A 25899-nucleotide genomic window follows, 5' to 3' on the forward strand; every position below is an offset into this window, starting at 1 on the left:
TTTATCAGGGTGCTGTTGCAATTCAGTAAACCGTTTCACACATTTATGCACAGGTTATTAGGTAAGCTGTAAGTGTCAAAATGCGTTTTTCCCCGAAAACCCTGACACTGGGAAGAGTGACATCATCATACGCGGACCAAGCTGCTGACAGAGGAATGCTAATATTGATTTGGCAGCTCGGTCCCTCACAAAGCTTCTTAGCTCACTCAGCCATGAGGCGCACTGGTGTTTGCATGGTAATTTCATGCGCACACTTAAACAGGATATTGGAGGCTGGAATGTTATCTTTAAGGCAGCATTACGCCATAAACATCCCCGAGTGATGGACATTTGACAATGGAAAAGATACAACTCGGACGTGGAAAACAAGTACAAACTGGAACTGCACTTTTCCTCCCTACTTTTCAAAAAGTGAGGGATTAGATCCCCTGCAGGTTTACACTATAGCTCCTGAAAAAGGTTAAAGGCACTCAGTTCTACAGTTAGGTATTTGGAAAGTGGCACAATTTGTGTAATTTTTGCCTTTGTATGACATTCAATTCAAATCAAGATGTGAAGGCGGTTTCACGGCCAAGTGGGACCTGTTTCCTCGTCGTTCCACGACAAATTTAGCAGATAAAAATTCTGGAGTTGATTCCAAGTGTTGCACTTTCATTACTTAGGTGTTAACTGGAACTATGTGAAGGTCAAAGAGATATCAGTTTAGGTGAATGAGGCCCTCATTAGGCTGAAAAAAAACCTATTAAAGAGATAACAAAAACTTTAAGAGAGGTTAAATCAACACTCTGCTACATTCTTTTAAAAAAAGGGAATGCACCAGCCAGCTCAGCAACACCAGAAGGACTAGAAGACAAGGCTATGTTATGGTATGGGCAACTATCACTGTCAACAGAACAAGTTTGCCGGTGTTTATTGATAACGTGACTTATTCCACCAGTGTATGAATGTGAGAGTGAATGAATAGTGGTATTGTAAAGCGCTTTGGGTGCCTAGAAAAGCGCTATATAAATCCAATCCATTATTATTATTATTATTATTATTATTGAGATAATCAGCAGGATAAATTGTGAAGTGTACATGTGCTATACTTTCTGCTCAGGTTCAGCCAAACACTTCAAAACAGATCAGACAGTGCTAATAGTTAAATGAACCAAAGCATACTGCTAAGATAACTTTGTCAACTCAACTTTCTGAAGACAAAGCTGAAGGCAAAGAGACACACAAGCAAGCAGCAATCTAAGGTGGCTTACAGTAAAGGCCTAACAGAGATTTCAGGCAGTCTAGAACCCATCAAAGTATGAAAAACAGTCCTGATATTTAAAATTATCCAAATCAGTGTGAGCCTCTGAAAATAAGGAAGGGGTGTATAAAAGTGGCTGTAATTCCTGAAAAGTTAATGCAATAATTTTGCTTAATCGCTTAAATAAAAGCTGAGAGTCTGGACTTCAATCACATATTAATTCTTTTATTTAGAATAACTATGCCATGTTCCAAAAACATATGGATGTGGGTTCAGTGCAAAAGTGTCAAAACTTTCATAAACAATGCACAGGATAGAAACGCCTTCACTTGTTGAAGCACCCCCCCCCTCTGCCCTGGATCAGTACTGGTTCTTCAGTTCTGAGAAGCCAGTGAAACGAAATAGAAGTAGTTTTCAAATCCAGCGGGGAACTTTGAGAGAAGACAGCATGAACGGATGCATTTGTATGAATGATTTCGAGATGATGTGACTCTTTTTTTTAAGTCCTAAAGTCCACCAATCACTCATCATAGACACAAAACATGCTGTGACAACAACTCGCCAGAGAAGCTGATACTGAATAAACAGTGTTCATGAAATGGTCTTTGCAGTCAAAATAAGAGTCAATCCACTCAAGCATACACGACTACATTTTCTTACATTTACACGGTCGAGTAAAAAACAAATTTATGTGGCTAAAACGCATCAGGAATTATCCACTGCAGAGAACGTTTCCCTTTGTGTTTCAAAAAAATGATCACTGAATAACAGTCAGATATTACTTCATTCTTGACCTTGGAACTACAAAAAAAGCACAAGGTTCATTTGGTACATGCTCTGGTTCATTTCGGTGCACATCTTGAGCAGATGGAGATTACTCTGTTGTCATCAAACTGTCGATGTAATGTCCTCTTTGTTCACAGCAGGCTCAAAACATTCGCTTTCGTCTCATCTGGTTGTGAAAATAAAACTCTGTTTAAATATGCCTGATCAACATAGAAGTACTGCAGCCTTTTTCAAACCATTGCAGTCATAATCTAAATATAATGAATGATTTATACAATGCAAAAATTGGTAGATGTTTGCCGGTGTCTTGTAAATCACTGTCTATGGTGAATTAACTTCAATTAGGTAATTACGGGTGATCCAGTCTAAAGTTTCGTGTAGTGTTAACAGAAAGCTGAACAGATAAATGCTCCCTTTAGTCAGCGGAGAGGAAGAGATTCAGGGTTTCCCAGCATTAGCTCAGCAGCAAATCTGACAAAGGTTTGGGCAGACACAATGGCTGCTGTTCAGTACTGGGTGCTGAACTGGACCTTACAACTGAGAGACCCCTTTTTGAAGCGAGGTCACATTCATGACATGAGTGGACCGACTGCTGGCACACAGCTCTATTATGAAATCTCTCAAAGACACTATGATTTTCTGTGGCTGCAGACACCTGCAGTCAGTCTCTGTTAAATATCTTACGGCATAAAGGTGCCGTGAACCTGATCTTTGTGCAGAGCTGCTTCATTCTGTGCTGGAAGTAAAACAGATGCATTTGTCAGAACAGCCTGACTTAACCTACACTTCTATTATGTGAGTGGACTGAAAGACCCAGCTTCTCAAGGAACCCAAATTTCCCACGGTGTGAGCAATCTTTAAGTCTCCTCCGCAACCTTCATTGGCAGCTGTCTTCTCTTCGGGGCATTTCTCCTCTTTTCTGCCCTTCATGACTCCCTTTGAAAAGGCCAAAAGCTCCTCAACCCTGCCTCCCCCAAGCTCTCCTCAATTGCCCCCCGGTGATATTGGACGAAAGGGGAAACTGCTTTTTCCAGAATGACCCCTTTGTTTTAGGGCCTAATTATTCCTTAATGACCTCATCTCACCAAAATGTGCCCGGGCCATTAAGCCCCAGTGATCAGACACGGAAACATTTATGACCCAATAGCCTCTGGTGGTGTGTCCATTGTCCTGTCATTCTCAATGAGTGATGTTGCAAGGAAACAAGACGGTTTGTTGAAAAAAAGGATGCACACATGTTTGTATAAGTGAGTCATATATCAGAGAGGGCAATTAAAGGCTGCCCTGATAAATGGAGAACACCTTTTGTCTTAAATTGGTGAATAACAAGAAAAACACTTTATTTGACCTTATTTTATTTTTGATAGCTACACTGCTGTGAGTCAATTCTTGCAAAGTGATAATACAAAGATTTATGTTTTTTAACTGAATGTGCAAATAACTATATGACATGCTATTCTCCTGCTGTACATCTAAAATAAGGATAACCATCACTGATAATGGCCTAGAGCAGGAGGAAGGCTTTTGAGGCTATGGTCAGTCTATCTGTCCACTCTAACAACCCCTGCTCTCCCACCCTGCCCCATCCCCAGGCACAGTCTATGCCAGAATCCGCCTGGCGCGACTAAGGTCAACCCCCTGCCCCTGTACCAGTAACCTTATGTGACCCATGAAGTCATCGCTGTCAACAGTTATCAGATTCCCTCACATAGGAGTCAGCAAACTAAATGACTCTGGCATCAGGCGTCCGATATTACACATAAGTCCTATAAACCCCCTTATTACCCACTTATTCCATTACACCCCTATAAAGTTGGCAGGGGAAAAAAATGTGATACATTTTCATCAATGAGCATCTTCTTTCTTCTGTCAATTAATGAACATGCCTCTTTAGGCTATGAAGAGTGACCACAAGAGAAGCGAGTTCCAGGAACTACATGGTGGCATCTTCAAAAGACCTATTTGTCTATGGGTCAAACTTATGATGATTTGAGTATCATATTATAAACATTAAAGAAGCTGGAACAAGGAAATGTTCTGCATTTTTATTCATAAAATTAAAAACTGGACTGCTTCAAAATTGGGTTGTCAAACATAAGGCCTGGGCCAAAAATCGGCCCAAAGAATGTAAATAGATTTTGAACTTTTAACTGTATTTTTATAACTTTTACAGCTTTTCCAGTTGATTAAGTCCCCCCTCCTCCCCACTGCCATTCATACTAAAACAAAGTAATTAACTATTAGTTAATTGACAGAAAAGCGCTTCCTTTTCCACTATCTACTACAAGGTTGGGGGGGGGGGGGGGTTACATCCATAGTAAAAAACAAACAAACAAACACCTAATATTTTTTGTCAATGAACAAAAATATAACATTTTATGAATACAGGACATTCTGGGCAATGAACTACCAGAACTTTTGACACGTTTATCATGTCATTTCATTGGTCCAGTGCACTTAAAATCAGTGTGGGCTGTATATGGCCTGTAAAATGAGTTTGGCATCTCTGTTTCACAAGCACGAGCATGACACCAAATAACTAATAATCCATTTCTGTGTGAAAATCCTCTATGACCACATCAGGGTTTTAGTGTGTTTGCAGACGGACACTTCAACAGAGTGGCTTGTTGTCAAATCAGCCCCAATCCCAACCATAACAACCAGCCCTCACATCCCACCCCACCATCCCCACAGGCACAAAGGTGCAGGGCTTCCCATTGTCACTAGTCCAGTAACACTTGCTCTCGATCCACACTTACACACATGACTTGAGCTGTGGGCTGTGCGTGCGTGGATGGAATTCGTTTAAATGGAAGAAAGCATGTCAGAGTGATTAAAGCTTCCCAAAAAAGAAGCTTGAAGATAGCGGAGTGGAAACCAAGTACTCACCAGACCAGTGCACAGGCTGAAGACGGCAGGGTACTCGCGCTTGGCGTTGACGTGTCCACGGAAAAAGCAGTGGCGCATATCGCCGGGGTCAGTGGACTGGGAGTCCGTGTCGTTGCTCTGCTCCTCTCCCAAGTGTGTCACCGTGTAAGAGGGCGCGATAAAGCTGGAGTCTGCGGTTAGATTGAGATGAAAGCGTTCCCCGAAAGCATCAATCCTGTAGTGAAGCCGTAAACCGGACAGGTCATTGTTTAAACTCCGCCGTCTCCTTCTGTAGTGCAGTTTGTGGGGGAACGACTCTCCGAAGTCATTCACACGTAGCGGCTTGACGATTTCATACGATGACAGCTGCTTGATGAAGCTTTCTGCTCAAAAAAAAGTCAGAGAAAGTTGGAAGTGAGAGACAAAGCAATGGTAACAAACAGCCTAGAGCCTGTGTAACAGACTAAATGCAGATGCAGGGTGACAAGCCTACCGCACGCCGGGAATCATGCTCAATCACCGTTAATAATGTTGAAACACATTTCAGCAGTATCACTTCATCGTACTCGCAAGCCAAAAAAAAACACTACCTTGTTTCGGATGCAACTGGTATTGCAGAGTCTCCCGGACAAAAGCTGACAGATGACACATTAGTCCAACCAGCCAGATTGCAAACTGCATGATTCCCTCCGCAAAGAAACCCGGGCTGTCGTCTCCAAGGCAGTACCCTCAATCTCTCTCCGAGCGGCTCCCCCTCTGCCTCTCCTTTCCCCCCGGCTTGTCAGCAGCAGGTCGTGGGATCCGTGGACGCTCTCTGCAGCGCAAGTCTTGCAAAGTGCACTGGCCTCATCGCATTGCTCAACATGCATCCACTACCCTCTATAAAGGCGAACTATTTATGACACATTCATCCCCCCCCCCCCCCCCAACTCGGAAAAAAGTGCTGCCTAATGTTAATTGCAGTCTATACTGAAAGGAGGGATCAGTGCCAAGTAAGCTTTCCCTTAGCCATCCCTAGAACACCCCGTGCACCCTAAGCACTCACCAACTGCGAAGCAACGCCCCTACAATCTCGAGCCAATAGTGAGTGTGCCTCGGCCACCACACAAGGTACAAGCTGGAGTGTTGCAGTGCTGAGACCGGTCATGTTGCACAAAATCAGCCAAAACAGTAAAACGAAGTGAAAGTCCGGTGATTTCTGTTTGTTTTCAGCCGTGATTCTTGCTATGATTCTAGCTTTGTCACTCTCACACACACAAAGGCACACTCTGAGGAAAGCCACACTTTGAAGCTGTGCCATGCAGCACTAAATTTCCTTGATTCTATATTAGGCTGTTATTAAAAAGAGTCGTGATGTAACTGAGATGCCAAACAATGAAGTCATATTGGATTTACAGAATAGGCTTCAAACCTAGACTGTTATACTGGCTAGGTCAGCATGGTAGCAGATAATAATATATAGATTTTATGGCACACACACATAGGAAGAAGCATATAAAGGCTGGTCTTAATGCATTCACAAACCATTTTTGCATTAAAAAAATGCTTTAAGGAATAGTTTATATCAATCTGTATTGCGCTGTTCAATGAACTCCAAGCCCCCTGCATGTAGCTATGTGGAAAAGAATGAGGTAAGAAAACCCCGGCACACTGCAGAGCAGGTATCAGGGGCAACAGATATTCAACAAAATAAGTCAGATACAGCATGAACAGACGACCAGATGTGGGTTGCAAAGTGGCTGTGTGCAGGCTAAAGCACCCTGAACAGTAGGCCCCATATGAAATGAGCTGGACCGTTAGCTGATGAGGACTGGCATTGAGATCAGCTGATATGCAAGGACTGGCAGAGCTCGACTTGAACGCCTGCCTGAACTAACTTCATGCTTCATATTGTTGTTTCTCAGCTGCCAAATGTCAGCGAGTACTGAGAAACACCCAGCAGTCAGCTGGTTTTCCTGGGAGTTCAAGAGTTTGTGTTGCTGCTGATCAGAAAAAATCAACCATTAAAGAGAAACCTCATCCTGGCTGCTGGTTAAAACTGAAATATCTTATTTTATCTAATGATATGCAAAGAATGTGATATATGTGTGTTTAACAGAGCCTTGACTGAATTAGATCCAACAACAAAAGTAATTAGTTAGTAATAAAAAAAAGCTTAGCAAGTTTAAAGTAAAAGAGTAAATAGTTATATTTTAATTAACTTGCAAAAAATAACACTTTTTAAAGAGTACTTATTAGGGGAAAATGTCAATATTAACACATATTGGACAATACGTGAGATATTGTAACTTACACATTGATATTATTAGCATCTAAAACGATTTAGTCTCAGGTGGAATAAAATAGACTATACTGTGTTGACTGACACTTTCAACATTTTTAACCTTTGCTTAAACTGCCAGAGATGGTCAGTGACTCGTTGTACCTATTAGCATCATTTGTCTATGGGGAGAACAAAATATTCAAATGAGAACAGTCAGAACTTACTGTGGATAATTATGAATAGACAAACAAATTACAGTATGAGTCAGATCATTAAGTTATTATTGTTGCTGACAGGTAAGAGAAATCAAGTGAAAGTAATGTGATATCTGATGTAATGAATTTAATGAAGTTAAATTTTAGTTGACTGAACAGCACGTTATGGAGCTGCAAACTCATCCTGATAAACTAGGAACTTAGTGTGTACAGCTTCTTACATGTTCCATGGTATCAGCAGCACTGTCTGCACCAGTAAAAATGTGTAATACTACCATTTTAGTACCAACTTCAAGATATGTTGAGGAGGTAATTTAGCCTTTAAATCAGCTGTGCTGGATCAAGGACACATCTAAAACCTGCAGGACACCGCCCTCGAGGCCTGGCCTTGGACACCCCTGATGTAGGACAATCAGTCAATCAATTATACATACTCTTGATCTTAACTCGTTATGTGTATAAAGCACATCTGTCCACAGAATCAATTTCTTTTATTCCAAGCTCTTCACCACCATGGCCAAGACCAAAGACACCAGGGACAAGATTAAAGACCTATTAGGGTAACTGTTGCTATTATTATTTGAAAATGAAAGACAAATAAAATGACCAGCTATTGACCAGGAGCTCCGTGTAAGATCTTACCTCATGATCATGAGAAAGGTGGTGGCGGCCTGTTACGATCCGGCTCAAAAGCCGCAACATAAATATGGAGACGGCCTAGAGGTTAGCGACCGTAACACAGCCCAAAACTATGGATTGTCGTGGGAGCTTTTAATGTTCTGTTGGAACCACAGTCACCACCATTTGTCAGCGATCTGTTGAGGGCCGTGTGTCACTCTCAGCCAGATCACTGAAGATAGGTTGTGGATGGATCCAGGGGATTTAGGGGTGGTTGTAGCTCAGGAAGCAGAGCAGGTCATCCACTAATTAGAAGCTTGTCAGTTTGATGCCAAACATCCCTGGGCAAAATATTAACCCCAAGTTAAGTCCCATAACAGTGTGAACGTGTGTGTGAATGTTAGATAGAAAGTACTTAAACTCAGAAAAAGATGCTTGTTTGAACTGGTGTGAATGGGTGAATGGGGCATGTTATATAAAGAACTTTGAGCACTCAGGTAGAGTAGGAAAGCGCCATATAAGAACCAGTCCATTTACCATTTTCCAGGATGACAATGACCAAAAATATACCTACAGTGCTACAAAGGATTAGCTAAAGAAGAAGCACACAAAGGTCATGGAGTGGCTGAGTCACTCTCCAGACCTCAGTGCTATAGAAAATCTGCGTAGGACCGGAAGCTTTAAGTTACCAAGTGACAGCCAGAAACCTAAAGGATTTGGAGAGTTTCTTTAAGAGGAGTGGGCCAAATCCCTCCTGAGATGTTACAAACCTGGTGACCAACTACAAGAAATGTCTTACAATTGCGCTCCCTGCTAGAGTTTCTCCACCAAGTCCTAATTTTGCTTGATGATCAAACATTTATTCATTCAATGATATGTAAATCACTTTACTGTATAATAATTAAGTAACGTGTATGTGTGTTTTTTGTTTTGAATTTTTGGTTGATATTCTGTCTCTCGCCATTAAAATGAAGCTACCATAAAAATTAGAGACTATTTAGTTACAACTGGTGAGAAAAGCACTGAGGAAATCAAAGCACAAAATAATGAGGACAGAAGGCATTAAGAACCATTCTTCACTGTCATCTATTGGAGGAAGTGGATTTCCTTGGCTGTGAAGCGGCCAGCTTCTCGTTAATCATTTGGGCACGTAAAGTGTTCCACAAAGTTGATGGATGTGTGAAAGAAATCTTGTCCTTTGAAGACTGATGTCACAGCATTGTTAGTAATTAGACGCAGTGGTCTCACCGGAAACACTTTCGGATACCAAAAGCTCTTTCTTTGACACAAAACATCTAGTCTTCAAGTCACAGCTATTACTTTTTGAAGTCTCTCTGACTCTTCTCTTTCCCTCTCTTCCAAGAGCTTTTATTTCATCAACACATATCTGCTAACAGAGCGGTGGTGTGGCCGGCGGTAGGCCAAACAGAGGTTTGCCATAGCTTTGCATTGCATAATTTTTCATATATTGCGATAAATGTTAAGTAGAAAGAACTATACGCCTCAGAAATTGCTCTTAACAGTCAGTCCAGGCTTCTGTTAAATATGTAAGCATCTCAGATAATGAAACTTTTTGAAATAAACTTAGACAAAAGAATGAAACAAGACCAAGAATGCATCTGCAAACAGGGTCAAACTTCTCAATAAAAATGCAGGATTCGCACATTCCAGTTCCTAAAAGCTGACAATATTTTAAAAGAATAGTTACTCAGTGTTGAAGTCAGGCTGTCTTTTTTTTTTTTTTTTTTTTTTTTCTTTTTTTTTCTAAATGACATCAGAAACAGCAGTATGCGACATTACGTGATGGCAGAGCTTCAGTTCATCCTTTGTCATTTTTTTTTTTTTTTTTTTTTTTAATAAATAGGACAGGGGGAATGAATGAGAGAAAGAGGGGGAGAGAAAGAAAGAAAACCAAAGGGGAGAAGAGACGGTGAGAAGGGGGGGGGAAGAGAGAGAGAAAAAAAAAAAGAACTCCTGGGTCACCTGTATGGAGAAAAAAAACAAAAAAAACAAAAAAAACAAACAGAGGAGACAGCAAACAACAAAGAGCAACATAATAATAGAGAAAACAAAGCACCATCACAATAAACTAGCTAGTCATAGATATCAATATTTACTAAATAATAAACGATATTGTGCAGCACGCAAGATAGACAGCGCACAGTGTGCTTTGAGGCAGCAGCCAAGAAGGCTTTAGTCCGCGTCTGTGAATACCCATGTGTGCATACCTGTGTGGATCAGCATGCTTGCATTCCAAAGGTTTCTCCATGTAATGATCTGCTAGGGAGTGTGGGGGGGCCACAGCCCCGTCCTCCAGGGTGTGAAGCGGGTATGGAGGAGATCAAAACTCCAGACATCCAGAGGCCCCCAGAACACAAGAGACCATGGAAGACCAACAGAGGGGCAGCCGCGCCACTGTTCCAGTAAGAGCTGAGGAGAGTCCCAGATGAGGGCTCGCCCAGCAGCCGCGGAGCAGAAGTCAGGGGGAGTTGCAGTGACGCGCCCGTGAGCTCCGCCGGCCCCCAGCTGTGCCTGAGTGACCGAGCCCCAGGCCGAGAGGCCGGGGGCACCCCACCTCCAAAGGGGCCCGAGCGAGCCCCAGGCCCCAGGCCCCGACAAGCGGCCGCCAAGGAGTGAGCCGGTGTGTACCCGGACGCCCACCCCCAGACACAAAGAACCACCAACACACCGACACCTGAGGGAGTCCGCCACCGGCAGGGGAAGTGGTGGTGGGTGGAGATAGGCCTCCAAACCTTGGAGGGCCTGAGGTGTCCCCAGAGAGGTGGCGTCTGATACCCAACCTGACATATAGACACAGACATACAGGCACACACAGACACAAACATCCATTCCCACCCTCATACTCTCATATGCACTCACTCCACACTCAACCAACGTGGAGACAGACATAAAGAGACGCTGTACACACAATCACACTCCCCAAGCGTACTCTACAAACCGGGTCTAGGTACCCTTGCCCCTGGAGGGGGGAATTGCACCCAGACCCAGGTGGTGTTACCCTTTTCCCTGCGGTGGGGAGAGGCAGACCACCCCGACTCCGCAGCAGCAGGGAGGCCCCACACCCCAGACCGCAGTCGGACGGCCAACTCCTCCTACTAGCCCTCCCGCTCCAGCAGGCCGCAGAGAATGGGGGTGGGAGAAGACTCCAAACCTCCCTCCACCCGCTCATTGTAGTGTTGATGCATATGTGTTCTAAGGTGCAATTAAAACCCAGGAGGGCATGGAGCTACCTGCCAAGGAGCAGCAGGTAAGCGCATAGTCCCTCCTGCTAGCCCTCAATGACTAAGTGTATTTAAAATTGAGAGGTGGGCAACGACGTCAGGGGTGAGGTATACACCCTGATGGTAATTTGGACTCCGTGATTGTGCCCACCCCCAAGATCCTATATGTATGTGTAATGAGAGTGTGAATAATGTGAATGTCTAAGTTGTGGGATAAAATTGAGGCAGAGGCAGCCAGAAGGGGAAAAAGGGGGGGGGGGGGGGGTAGCCTCCTCTGCACCCTGGTGACATACCCCCACTCCAAGGCCCTGCATGTGTGGGTGGTTGTGGAGGAGCGGGAAGAGGGGGGCAGCTGGAGATGGGGAGGGAAGTCAGGCTGTCTAATCTGATTATGAATTTCAACCTTCTGGGATGAAGTTATTGTTATTTTCAGTAAAAAAAATCTCCCCACTGTAACTCCTCTGATGCCTCCCTGATGTGTTATTCATTCACTCTTCAAACCTCCTGTGAGGCTTTTCAGTCCTCTTGTCCAGTGTCCCAGCTCTTTCACTGGGTATGTGCAAAAAAGAACAGAGTTTGAGACAAACCGGTTATGGCAAGAAAAGCAGATTTACATAGTGACAGAAGAAACAAATTCTCTTATGAAATATTTGAAATGTTCAGCTTTAAAGCCACATAAAAAAAACCTCATTTGGTGCTTAAATCTTCTATTTTTCCTAATTATATGTTTCAATTTTAGGGGGAAAGAAAAGACTGAGCTTAATTCTATGACGAGAACGATAAGTCCCAGATGTGCAGCTTTCTTATACTGCAACAACCGCTGTATGGCACACAGGTGCCAGTGCCTCTAGCTATCACTTTAACACCTCTTCATCCGCCCATCCACAAACCAGCTTTTATAATCTATGGTGCATTTTAGAGTTAGCCACATGCCTGCACTAAATAGCTTATTTAGGTTTAGTCTAGCTACTCATGTGCTTGTTATTCCAGACAGATGTTTTGGCTAAACATCTGCAATATCTGCGTAGTTTCCCAGATATTGCAGGGTCTGCTCAAAATCTGCACGTGTCAGTTCTCTGTTGTAATCATCTACACATTTGTACATCTATACCATCTTTCTTATGTGAATTATTTATTGTGAAGAGTAATTTTCATAAAAATGCATCAAACGAGGTTGGCTCTTGATACCCTGACTGTTGCTTGCAGTGTGAAAAAGTTCTGGTTAGGAGTTTGCTGGTAATTATTTATTGTTTATTATCGGGTTTTTTTTTAATGTGAATCATTATTATTATAATATGTTTTTTATGGGTTGTATTGCTTGTTTGGTCTCTGGCCTCAGTCTACCTTTTGGAGGTTTATGCATACAGTTAAGTGATTGATAATGACCAAGAATGACCTTGATTTAGGTTATAAAAAAAAATAAGGTAAAAATTGTGTAAGATTCACTGCCATCTAAATATTTCACCCCCTTTCCAAGTGTCTACCCAGTAAAACAAATAGTCATTGAATGATTTGCCTCTTTATACATGTCAATGCTTCTTGTTTCTTCCCTTGGTCATTCATTTTCTGTACCAAGTATTTTGTTCTGACACTGATTTATGTCTTTAATTATTTTGCCCTCGGAGGCCTAAACCTCGTTTCTCTTTTCTCATCTGATCAATTTCTGTAATTTCAGACCTTCCTTTAGAATAAAATGACTTGGTCTACATAATAATTTAGTGATCAGCTTAACAGTATAGGTTCAGGTTCTTGGAAAAACACTGGATCTATGCTAATGGTCATCAAACCAGGTCTTGATTGATATATTCTGAGGTGGCAAAATTCACCATTTGCTACAGGGGAAGTTGTCAAATACTGTTTTTATAGGGAAATGAATGCAGCAGCACGATCCTGTCTTTTTTTCTTCAAAATAATCTAATTTTTATTCAAAGGTACATGTGGGTCAATATACATTGACAAAATAAATGAGTGACACATACAGATGAATACATGGCTAAAACAAAAACATAAAATCTTTCGGTAAACTGAATTAATAATGAAAAAATGACACTGGTGTACTCAGCACATTTGGAGCTCTGCAAGAATCCTTACACCGTACAAAGTACTTCTTAGTTAAAGTGTACACTAAACAAAGAAAGCAGTGGAAGCTCACCAACATGTCAGGTGATTTATCAACCAGTCTGAACTTCCCTCCCCTCTCTGCTGTACCCCAAACTTAAGCAAAGCCTAAGCTCGAAAGCTGAAGCAGTTCCAGAGCTGCTCTGCCTCTCATGGGTCGCTGGTTTTGAACTCTGCAGTCATAACAGTGATCTATACCTCCTGATACACATCGGGGCCTTGCCTTAACCAGCCTCTTCTCGTGGTGTTGCAAAATCTTCTTTATTTGACACATATTTGCACATGTACGTGTGTCAAGTGCAAAGATTGTAACATGACAACAGAGAATCATTCCTCCCAGGGGGGTAATGGATTGTTGACCATAAATTTCTCCATGACCGTCCACAGAATCCTTTATTGTTGTGCAGTGTTGCAATGTCTGCTGTTGCACTGCATGCGTATAATGAACTCTTATCACTGTACTATAATTAATATGGCGATACTCAATCAGCTCAGAGGAAAATTCAATAAAAAAGTCACTGGGAGGTGGATAGGGGAGTTACTGTGTCCCTCAAAGAGTTAGCATAACACACTGACAAAGCAATCCCCGGTCTGCGACCATTCAGGTGGTTCTCATGGTGCATTGATCAAGAAGCTCATCCACCTGACTGCTTGCACTACAGATTAGCGCCCCCACCCCATTTCCTCAACGCAGCTTCATAAGATGCTGAATTCTTAGTTGTTTAAACACAGCAGTCTGTCAACCTTTTCCATACTCCCATTGAGTGAGGCACTGTCTGCCTCAGCTCTGCAGACAGCTATAAAACAATGTTAAAGTACACTCTGTCACCCATCTCCTGAGGGCTGATGAATTATCTTATTATGCCAAAAAAACAAACAAACCCAAAAAGAATTCTTCGTTGCTGAAATAAATCGGACAGCAAAGGCTTTAATTTCACATTATTGCAATGGTTGAAAAGCCAAATGAGTGAAAACATGGTGAATTCTTGCTGTTTTACAAGTACAAATTTTGTATTTAGATGTCCTCTTTTCATGGTTGGGACACTGTGTTTATAACTCTGCTGAGCTCATTACATGACAAGCAAAGGCCTAACAAGGAAGGCTTGGACTGCACTGTACAAGGAAACAATCAGCCTAATTCCAGTTCCAGTCTCTGACTTCTTAACACTCTTTTTCCATTAATAGAAAGTGTCTGCTTCCGCACTCTAGCTCCACTGACTAGTAAAGGGGTTAAGCAAACAGAAGTGAGACAAAGCATGTGTCTTTAAATTAGGAGAAGGTTGCTGTCAAGGTTAAGGTCTGCTGCCATAAAGGCCAAATTTAATTCCTCACATGATTGTATCAATTACGCTAAAATGAGAAGGCAAATCATACAGCTGAGTGAAGCGAGATCATGTTTAATGGCGAAATTGACTTTCAGACACCAGGGATGTGTCACTATACTGCAAAAAGACATCACACTAATAAATGTAATGGAGAACAGATGATGATCTAAACAGAAGGCATTCGACCGTTTCACACCCGTGGTGTCCGGTGTGGCCACGCTCTCAACATGACACTTGCGACACGGGTCATGTGACTGTCTTTCTGATTAAATTTCACCGAGAAATGTATTTCCTTTTTTGCACTTGTCAACAGGCAATCGTGCATCCACACCCCTCAATAAAAATAGTGGGTGTTGATTTCTTTTGACAGCTGGCCACACTAGTGTTGATTTATTTTATTCCTGAAAAATGTCTTTGTCCGCTGTGGCATATGGAAATAGCATGAATGTGTTGATATGATGCGGTCAATTAAATCAAACTCAGCTTTTTAACCCTTGTTGTTTGATTAGTGGGAAAGAACTAGCATTTTAGCATCAACCGCTAACATTTACCGCAGCCATCAATCTGCCATCTGATACCATACCATGACCGAATGCCACACTGTTCACCAGTAACCATCGTGTTTTTCTTAAAATATGACTGGGATGCTAAATCCTGACCATTCCAACTGCAGAGGGTAATTTACAGAGTACAATCCCCATGGGCCACAGACAGGACAACTGCTCTACTATTTGTGACCAGCAACCAAAATAACAGTGAGGTTGGGGTGAAAATAGATAACATGCCAGGCCTGGAGGTTCTCCACTTCCATTATAAACAGTCAAAAGCTGAACCTGCCTTTGGAAAAAAAAACTGTCATGTTAGACAAGAAAAAAATGGGAGGATGAGAGAAGACTGACTGGCAAAATAAATACATTAACATACACTACATTAAGAAGATTGCACGCTTGCTTCAGTGCTCTATTGTCTTAATGACAGGAAACTGGATACTTGCCAAGTCCAGTTTGGATTTGGGAGACAGACACCTTTTCAGCAAAGCTTATAGCCAAGGCCAGATCAAGGAAGCCTTAAACATCCCTTATTTATGCTGCTATAAGCTCAGGCTGTTGGGGGATTTCCCATGTAGTGAGCACATCTCCTCCTCTTTCCTGTGTGTATTTTTCTGTGTTTTTTATGCCACTCTTGCATGACGTGAATTTATGTTTTCTGTCTCCTATATTTTATGAAATTTAAATTAATTTAATAAAGTTGAATTAACAGCACCAATGTGGCAAATAAACTGTTCAGACAGAGCAAAAACTGCTCAGCAACACCAAAAGGCCAAAAAAGATCAAAGAAGACCCTAAAGGGTATGATGACAGGATTATTTCCATGGTTAACATCCAAGTCAGGAACAAGCTTGAGAAGGTAGGCGTCATTTTCACAGTCTAGACTCAAGAAACAACTTCATGAAAATACATAGGATTACCACAAAGTGCAAGCATAGCACATCATCTGTCAAAGGGGGTGAAAGAAATGTCATGAATTGGGCATGTATGGCTGCCCGTGGACCTGGGCAACTAGTGTTTATTGATGATGTGACTGCTGACAGAATCAGCAGGTTGAGTTGTGAAGTGTAGAGCGACTGTGCTCTCTGTTCAGATTCACCAAAATGCTGCAAAACTGATCAGGCAGTCCTGCACAGTGCAAATGAATAATGACCCAAAGCACTGCAAAAACAACCCAAGAGTTTCTCAAGACAAAGAAATGGGATATTCTTCATTGATGACCAAACAGAGCATGCTTTCAGTTATTAGATACAAAACATAATGCAGAAAGACCCAAAAATAAGCAGCAATGAAGTCTGATGTAGTAAAGAGAGAAAGCGGATATTCATAGTTGTGGCATTGATTGTCCATAAGTGGTGTTTTAGGGTTTGTCAATGTTAATGCAAAGAAAGCTTTGTTTTTGTCAGATTTGCCTCTGGTCTGCCTCACATTCCCAGTCGTCTTCATTTATGAACAGTAAATGTAATTAATGGGATTTATCATTTATTTATTCAGTGCAAACAAACAGATCTAATATTGTTGCGGTGGTGCTGGAGTTTATCCCAGATGACATGAAGCAAAATTCAGGTACTCCCTGAGAAGACCTACCTATCATACTTTATCATAGATCAAAGTTTTCATTAAATGTGTAATATAATTAAATATCTTCCAACCAGAAAATTTTAGTATTAGGGGATTTGTTGTTAAGCTTTATAAAATGAGAAAATGGAAAAGAAAAATACTCGCGATTAAAATTTAATTTGTACTGTTGGTAAGTCCAATCATTGATTTCAAATCATTTTCTTTCAGAAATAATACCAGTATTACTGAAGGCCACGAGTTGTACGTGAGACATGGCAAATCATTTGTAAGCTTTGACAGTGTCAGTCTGTCTAAAGCAGGGCTCATCCTTTTACACACCCGCTGAGCTCACTGTTATTCGGCACTCACACAAAGAATCACTTTGCTTTTCGCCTCATTTCATTCCCTCACAGAAGGATTAGGGCCTGAAGCATAAAAGTGTTGCACAGACATAAACACACATGCACGCATCTTTTTTTTTTTTAAACCTTCTTTCTCAGAGACCAAAAACTTATTTTAGTTTAGAGTAAGATACTGTTTCATTTAGCTAAATTCTTAAAACAATAGTTGGATGAAAAGAAAGACTAAATAAAAAGCAACAGCCACCAATCCATTGGTTTAGTCCATCATGCAGACTGGAAACATAAGTAAACAGCTCGCCAGGCTGTGTGCAAAAGACCCAAAATCCTACCGGCACCTCATTTATTTTGAAATTTAATCCCAATTTCTATAATCCCAGCTGAATTTCTGTCTCTGACTTAATCTCTAAGCTTAAAATGATATGGCATGAGCAAAGTTCAGAGCCAAACTGTTTATTATAAACATATCTTAACATCTTCTGTACTTCTCCTTATTTAGTTGTGAGGATCCTTTCCTTGAAACGCACACATACACTGTCTGCCTGAGTCGAATCTGTCAAACCGGGCTTTCACTGAGCCAATGTGTCCACTGATGAAGACCTGGTTCGTTCACAGTGAAAGATGGCAGCTTTTCGTGAGCCCGGGAACCTTACAGGCACAGATAGCCTGGTCTCTGAGATATTAGGAGGTCTAAAATTAGTGTTATCAAAATGCTTCACGATAAGAAAGCCTGAGAATTCACACTGCACACTGGTAGTCACTTTGCTCACAACCTTCTGCTGCTCTTTGAGTATCTCACACTGTGAGCGAGCAAGAGATAATGCGTTTTTACAGACAGACTGTTTAAATCTCGCTGAGAGTTCTCCATCAAGGAAGGCACCATATAGCACACAGGTCAACCTTACAGTTATGCACAATATAAGGATGCTATCAAGCTCAATAAAACTTTACCGGCACTAATAGCATTACAACCATGCACTAATATAACCTTGCGAGTGCCAAGTGGTCAAGTGTTTTCAAGCATTCAACACTCCACAGAAGTGAGCTTGAAGTTAAAACCCTCTGCTACCAATGGAGCGCACATTCATCACGTGTATCCAGTGTCTGAGACATTTGGCTATGTACCGACTTTACTATCTTAAATATTAATAGCATTAGATTCCCATTTTTCATTCATTTTATTGATATATTTTATTGAACATTTTTAAACACTGACTAAACTAAAACAAGTAAATCCAGTGAGAAAACCTAATGAACTCAAGCCAAAATTCAGCAACAAATAAGAAAAAACCCCAAAATATAATAACTCTGTCAATCACTTCCTCTCTTTTACACTGAGACTATCTATAGCCAAAAGAGAAAAAAAGGAAATGCCTTCAACACCTGGAAACTGTCCCCTTTTTGTACGTTATCTCGAAACACAAGTAGACAGCCAGTCTCCTTAGCTCATGGAATCATGTAATCTTAATGTGCATGTGCTTGCTTGTCTGTGTGCATGTTCGTGTGTGCGCTTTGTATGTGCCTCACTTCTCGCTACAACAAGGTTAAAATCTGATGTCAGATATTGTTTGCGACCTTCATCATATACACAACTTCAAAGCCCTTGAATCTGCCGATCGAATCTTGATTGCGCACAGCGCTCAGTTCTCCATGCGTTCATTTTAACTTGCAATTGTGTCAAGTATTCCCACGATTTGATGACAGATACATTTGGGCAAAAAACAAAACAAAACCCAGATACAAACGTGAAACTTTTGCAAATGCACAAAAGGACGTGGAACAATTGTTTCATAATGAGAAACTTTATTTTCCCTTTATTGAGCAAACTTAAGAGATCCAACATAATCCAAAACAGATAGCGGTGATTGAGCACATGAACACAAAACAATTTTATGATTACACATCAGTTACCTCCAACAGAACACAATATTCTGTCAGATGTGTGAGCGGTGAGCTTTAGCTTGGTCGTGACATCAGAGACACAAAAGAAAAACGCTCTGCATTCCCTTCTTTCCTTTCGCCACCCTTATCCATACTTCAAGTGGAAGAGAAAAGGTGAAGGGGGGGCAAAAGGGACTGGTTCAAATTCAAAACAGTGTAAATCCTATGGCATGAGTCCATGAAGCAGTCCTCTGGAGGAGGAGGATGGTGTTTGGGGGATTAGCCCCAGTACAGGTGGTCTTCATTTAGTCTTCTACCCCCATCAGGGGGCCTGTGAGCTGCTGTAAGAGCTCAGCACATGGTCATCACAGCTTCCATCCAGTTCTGATCTCCTCTCTACCCACTTCGACTATGTGCTTTATGGTGGTATCTACCTGAGCGTTGCAGCTCATAAAACATGGACCAAATCTGTATTAAGCATGATAGGAACCATGATGGACTGCGTTTTTTGTCATGTAGTCTGTGGTTTTGCAGCTGTGGGGTTAGACTATTACTGCAGAAAAGCAATAAAGGAAATATGAGTGGTACTTTTCATGGTTAATGATATGTTTTAGTAGAAACCTACTGCATTTTTTTTTAATGAAACTATAGACAGTTTCACATAGATTAATAACAAATGAAGTGAAGGAGAAGACGAACACGACAGCAATCAGAATAACAGCAATGTTAACAATGAACTGAAAAAGAGGCCAAACCCAGGTCAGACTTCATTATGAGTAGCCCACTATACCAGGTCTTGAAACCAGTCTTCCAGGTATTATCCCTGTGCTTGTTAGAGTCTGGAGTTGTGTAAACAGGTCTAAATGGCAGGGAAGTTGCTGAAGATCTGAGAGTACCTCTGATCAAAGGAACCTTTACATGCAGCCTGTGTCAGTGTTGTGCATTTCCCAGAGTGAGATGACAGACGTAGATGTGTCTGGTGTGGTTCTTTCAGAACCTTCCTGTATTTCAACAGCCTCTGTTTGCTCAACACAAACAATGGAAAGCCCACTCACCTGCACCTATAGCTCATACAATACCTCACGTGAACTCGAGGCCACTACTGTATATGTCCTGAAAGACGCACAAATGCTGATATTTCTAAGAAACACTGTACACAGTTCTATACAATCTGTGAATTTTGAAAATACTCCACGTCAGCTAACTGCACACATGATGTGTTGATGGACAAATTCTCTGTTATAAATTTTTGTGAGTTAAGATGCCTTTTTCCTAGACGCCTCTTAAGCAAACAAAGAAATGGGAATAAAAAAAGAGTAAGGGTGAAAGAGACAGAGCTGATGGGGTTGGGAAGCTCAAGACAGCTTCCGTGGTCAGCAAGAGCCTTCTTTTAAAATCCCCTTAACAAAAAATGTCTTTCCAGGAAGTCCAAACTCTGGACTGATTTTGCAGATTATTGTTCGAGGTGACACTGCATGAGAGCTCTTTTGGATCGGCTGCTTGCACGCAGTCCAATCCCGAGGTAAAGGGACCACCCATTAGCAGTGTCTGAAGAAATGCCCATTCAATTTCTGCTCCTATTCATAGACCTGCCTGTCTCTCTGGGCTTGCTCCTACACAGGGATTGTGTGACTGTGGGGTTGGGGGAGTGACAGAGTTTCTAAAAGCAGTGGTCTAGGGAATGAAGTCTGGTTGCTGTGAGCTGCCGAATAGGCCAGAACAAGTCGGAGTCGAGGGGTTTCCTGCTGCGGGAGAGCACAGCTTTGATTCACCATTCAGCGCCACAGTCGTGCCCCGAAACAACTGACAGCCGACACCCCGGGGGCCGGGCTCGGTGAGAGGAAAGGTTAGCGCATGTTGCGCATGGTGATGACAGTGACATTGACAATGATGCGAGGACAATGTGGCAGCAAGCAGCTGTGTGGGAGGTGACAGAGGGGTGAGGAGAGAGGTTGAATTTTGTTCTACTAACAAACTTGTTGGAGTGCTTGAGTGAAAAGAACAGACTTTCTTTAAGAAGCGTGTGTGCATAGAAGCTGTGTTTTTAAATTCTCTGTCTGTGTGTGCACACTGATGTGACTTTTTTGTATCTGTATAAGTATATACCTACCACTTGGTAATTAAAAAGTTCATTCAGTTCATTTGAAAAGGGTGTTTACGTCTGGCTCTGTCATTGTCCTAATAAGTGCTGTTGAGGTTAAAGGGCAGATCTGACACAGGCCTCGTGGCTCCAGCAGATACAATCAAGCCCACCTGAGTTCAGCTTCACACGTCTGCTTCATATTACCGTTGACCGCATCTGACAATGTGGCTCACATTATGGGATGCTCCACGGCGCTGCGGTGAGATCGGAAATTGATTCGGATAATGCGCATTAAAGGGAATGACCTAATTATTTGGCAATTCGTGAGCCACGCCAGCCTCTCAGAGATCACCTTTCGTATAGACCCCACTGATTGTTAGTACATTTTGCTGGGTGTCCCCTAAGAAAAATGAAATTTCCTTTGGGAGATTAACAAGCTTTTGTAAGGTTTCCTTCCCCTTCAACACTTGGCGTGAAGCCTAAATTACCCTGTAGGTTTGTGTTACAGCTCAAGCAGCTGAGCGCATAGCAGGCCAATCCGAACCCACTTTCACAATCAATAAGACATCAAGAAATGGTCTCAGGGAAAGAGAGAGGCTGAATGCTTGTTTATTCTGTCTTCCACCTACAGCACCAAGTGTCCCGTTATAGGAAATCCTCAAATCCTGAGATCAGATCATAAAAGTATCATTGGATATTAAGCTTTCCATTGCTATCGACCTTTTCTTACTTTGACTAAAGATATTTAACTGATCCAGTTCTTTTCATATTCTGCCACACTGTAACTACATGTTTCCTGGACTGCCATTGTAGTTTAAAGTGATGCTTAAATGCCCTGTTGTTTAAACAAAAACAGTTCTCCCACAGGACATGGACACAGTGTTGACAGGGAGGGTGACTGAGATTTTATCAGCAAACAAGTAGAAACAAGCCTCTACACACTGAGCTGACTTTTGCCATTAGAATAAAAAGATAGTAGATGCACAAAAATGCGCATCTGCATGAGCAGTTTGCACAAACACAGTGAATGCAGACAGCCTGTTCTTGCACCGCAGTAACACACTGCATGTAAACTGCATCGAAAAAGATGACCCGCAGCACCTCCACTTTGAGGATGACTTCAGTGAACCGGAGTACCAAAGGTCTGCGTCCAATTAAGTTGGAGGTTTTTTTGTTGTTTTTTTAATGATACGTACAAACTCGGCAGAAAAGTCTTCCCTTAATATTGCCAATCCCATCAGAGAAGAGGCTAAAAAACACAGAACACCGCTCTTCTCCTTGAGCTTGATGGGGCCCAGAGAAGGAGCCCCCAGAATGCTGATAACTCCCCCCACTATTCACCAGTACTCTCGGTTCATATTTTTGTGGAGGTCCATTGACTTTCTCCTTTTCAGTCTCCCTTTAATCCCTGGGTCTGTATCCTCAGTGGCTTTCTACAGAGGGGCTATTATTCGGGGCCTTATTACTACGCCCCTCGCGGCTTATCTCCTTCCTGGTGACAGTCTTTTCAAGCCTCTCCCTAATGACCTGGGGAAGCTCACATGCTCAACTTCCCAGGGCTGCGGGGCCTCGCTGATGTCAGAGGGGGTGGCCCCCATGCAGGGGCTCCTGGTGCTGCTAAAGAAGAAAAGAGAGAGAGAAAGAGAGGCAGGAAACAGTCCTGCCAAAGCCTCCATCACACATCTTTGCACCTACCCTCTACCTTATGTCACGTCACGCAGGTGGCCAAGGCAAACCTTATGTACAGGAGGATTCTCTGAAGTGACCCTCAGCTTCCCAGTCGTAGTGTCAGAGTCCATTCAGACTGTGAAGATGTGGTATCTGTGTTTATGATCCTCATCTTCAGTGTCAGAATCGCTTCATCATGATATGAGAAAAAGTGCTGTGAGGTTAAAGGATCCAGTTTAAAGGATCCAATCCTCCTGTTAATATTCAAAAGTGGTCTGCTGGCACAGACTATGTTACGTTCTGTATTCTCGAGCCTTGATTAAAAGTCCCCTAAAGCCAACCATTCATCTTTGTCACAACAAGCGAGGGGGGTTGAACTGCATGTATATGAGCGAACGTTTTCCATTCTCCCAACATTTTCTTTTCCCAAGTAAACCAAGACTGGAACTCCAGCTGGGACCTCGTGCTAAATTGGCTCGAACTCCATTCAGCATGTTCAAAACATTGCAGTAATATCACGCACGGAGGCTATTGAAGCACAGAAAGCTCCAGCCGTTTGTGGATCAGCTCGTTCATTCACATGTGATTTCAATTCACGCAAGTGCCACAGGACTCAGTGAGGAGGAATGATCCCTCTTTTAGGTGATTGTGAGCGAACATGGTATCCTACTGGTGTACCTTTTAATTATTATCCCCCCCCTGCCTTTTTCCTTGTTAAACCTCATGGTGTCTTTGGAAAGGTTCGAAAAGGACACGGCAGGCGATTAGGCCTAACGCTGAGATTGGCTTTCCCATTAAACAATAAGCTGATTACAATTCGGTCCTCGGGGCAGACACACTGATGTATGATATAGAAAGAGATGATGGGAAATGTGGCACAGGTGTCTTCCTGCTTCCTCACATGGCAGGCAGGCCTGTCACCCCGAGGCAAAGAGGAAACAACAGTCTTTAGTGTTTGGTTTGCATCTCCGAATCATAAACTGTTTAAGAGTTTGGGAAACATGTTGAGCTGGTCCAATTAAGAAAGTAATGACTTTAGTGAAGCCATTTACAGTGCAAAGGGCTGGAGACATGCAGGGAGCCCTGGAGGAATTAACCGAGTCATCTGCTAAGCTTTGCCTGTGCTGCCCTTCTTTTTTTTTTCTTCTTTTTTTAATTCCCATCTGGCCCATCTGAAAGGCTGTAAATAAACATACCTTAGTACTTCTGCTATTCACAGAGTGTGCTAGCCAACGTCTAAATACTAGTATGTAAACCTGGATCCCACTTTGTTGTTGCTGTGTTTCTGTATGTCGACAGAAGCTAGTATATTATTCAGAATTTTACCACACAGATAAAACATTACAAGCATGTAATGTACTTTTTACTTTGACCAAAATACACATTACCCACATGAAACTTTTTCATCCACTCAAACGCACCTATCAAGGGAAGACTGTGGAAACCATTTGAAGCAGCCCATTGCTGCCCTTTAACCCTTTGCTTTGTGTTTTCTTTTAGCTACACCTAACTTACTTTTAATGACGCTAAAGCACTTACCCTCCCCCGTCTCCATCAGCAAGGTAACTGAGGAAACAGGAGAATGTCCAGACACTGAGGAAAAGAAAGAAAGCAAATGCATCAAGTGTCTGAGTGAAAGTAGAGACCAGAATCCTACAACACACCCAGAATTTCAGTAAAGCATCTCTGTACTGGTGCCTGACTGGGATTAAGCTAAAAGATTAAATCCATCAACGTGAAGAGCCATTACAGACTTTAAGAACAAAGTCCTCCATTTGTAAATTATGGTGAATGGATTGGTTCATATACAAGGTTTTTCTACTCTACTTGAGCACTCAAAGCATTTTATACATTCACACAAGCACTTTTCTCTATGTCTAACTGCTTTCTATCTAATATTTACCCATCAGGAGCAACTCAATGTTTAGGATTTTCTCCAAGGACATGGTGGCATTAAGACTGGAACACCCTCCATCTAGTAGATGACCTGCACTACTTCCACAGCCACCCCATCAGTGTTGCTTAAATCCTGGACATAGACAGGATATATGAAATGGAAGCACCAAGTCAGTCACTGTTTAAATTTCATTTTAGGTTTTATAAAAAAAAAAGTTCAGTGCTGTTATTTTCTTTAACAAAAACTAATGACGTGGGCATCTAAAGTGGCTATTAGCTGCCTTCAAATTTAGATTCACGTTAGCAGCATCAAACATTTTGAAATGTGGTTTAATTACGTGAAAAGCCAAAAACAGCACAAAAACACGATCTGTTTTCAGTAAACAGACACAACATCTTTAGACTAGTCCTAAATGAAAGTTACATACAGCATAGTGTTGTCTTAATCCCGACAAGGCATCAGCATATCCTGAGATCACACAGAGTGTTCCTGTCCTCCTGGCAACTCAGTTAAGCCAAAGAAGACCCAAGTACTCTGCTCCTGCATGGTAACAACTGGCATCAAAGGGAAAAAGGGGGTAAAAGGGGCTGTGATGATAATGGAAAGTGTTTTGACATCCAGGTTTAAGTAATTATTGGATTTAGATAAGAGGGGAATTCCATCTGATGTGAGGTAAAACAAACAAAACAGGAGATTGCAAATTATTCCACCAACAGCAGAAGTCCCATTGTAGCCTCAGGGTAGTGTTAAGCACTCACATTACATCATGGATGTAAACACAGGTGAAACAATGGAAAAATGCATGTAGCTACAGTGCTATAAAGCCCAGCGGCCTTCCTGCAGGGTCAGAATTGGGGCAGAAGGGTTTTACCTCAGCACAGAAGTATAATGCTGCAGCGGATTGTCAGCGAATGAATATGTGGCTATGAAATGTTCCTGAAACCAAACCGACTGTGACTCAACTTGTTCCACATCCTCCACTCCTGTGTGTTCTCTAATTAGAAATGTAACAGCAAAATATAACATGTAATCATGGCCTGGGAGGCCCTGGTCTTTTTTTTTTCCAGATGCAAGTGGAGACAAATGTAAATTCTCTTAAAGCAGTTTCTGAGTCTTAACATGTGGATGCATCTTTTTTGAAAGTGCAACTAAGGAAAAAAAACAAACAAACAAAAATAAAATATATAAATATAATTAAATAAAATTACTCACAGTATTTGACTGCTTA

General features: G+C 42.0%; 1 protein-coding gene across 1 annotated transcript in view; it reads right to left on the reverse strand.

The window, feature by feature from the left end:
- The window catches only part of LOC146628153 (A disintegrin and metalloproteinase with thrombospondin motifs 20), a 76717-nt gene extending 70988 nt beyond the window's left edge, over nt 1-5729 (reverse strand). Inside the window, exons 1-2 of the mRNA XM_085359381.1 lie at nt 5485-5729; nt 4916-5277 (exon numbers count right to left, since the gene is read on the reverse strand). Coding sequence (XP_085215507.1) covers nt 4916-5277; nt 5485-5575 — 453 coding nt within the window. The 5' untranslated portion in view covers nt 5576-5729. The remainder of the gene's footprint in view (nt 1-4915; nt 5278-5484) is intronic.
- Between the last annotated feature and the right edge of the window lie 20170 nt (nt 5730-25899).

This window comes from Diplotaxodon limnothrissa, linkage group LG7, assembly GCF_057381915.1.
Source record: "Diplotaxodon limnothrissa isolate DT_005_m linkage group LG7, D_limnothrissa_male_GT1.1, whole genome shotgun sequence".
NCBI classification, from domain to species: domain Eukaryota; kingdom Metazoa; phylum Chordata; class Actinopteri; order Cichliformes; family Cichlidae; genus Diplotaxodon; species Diplotaxodon limnothrissa.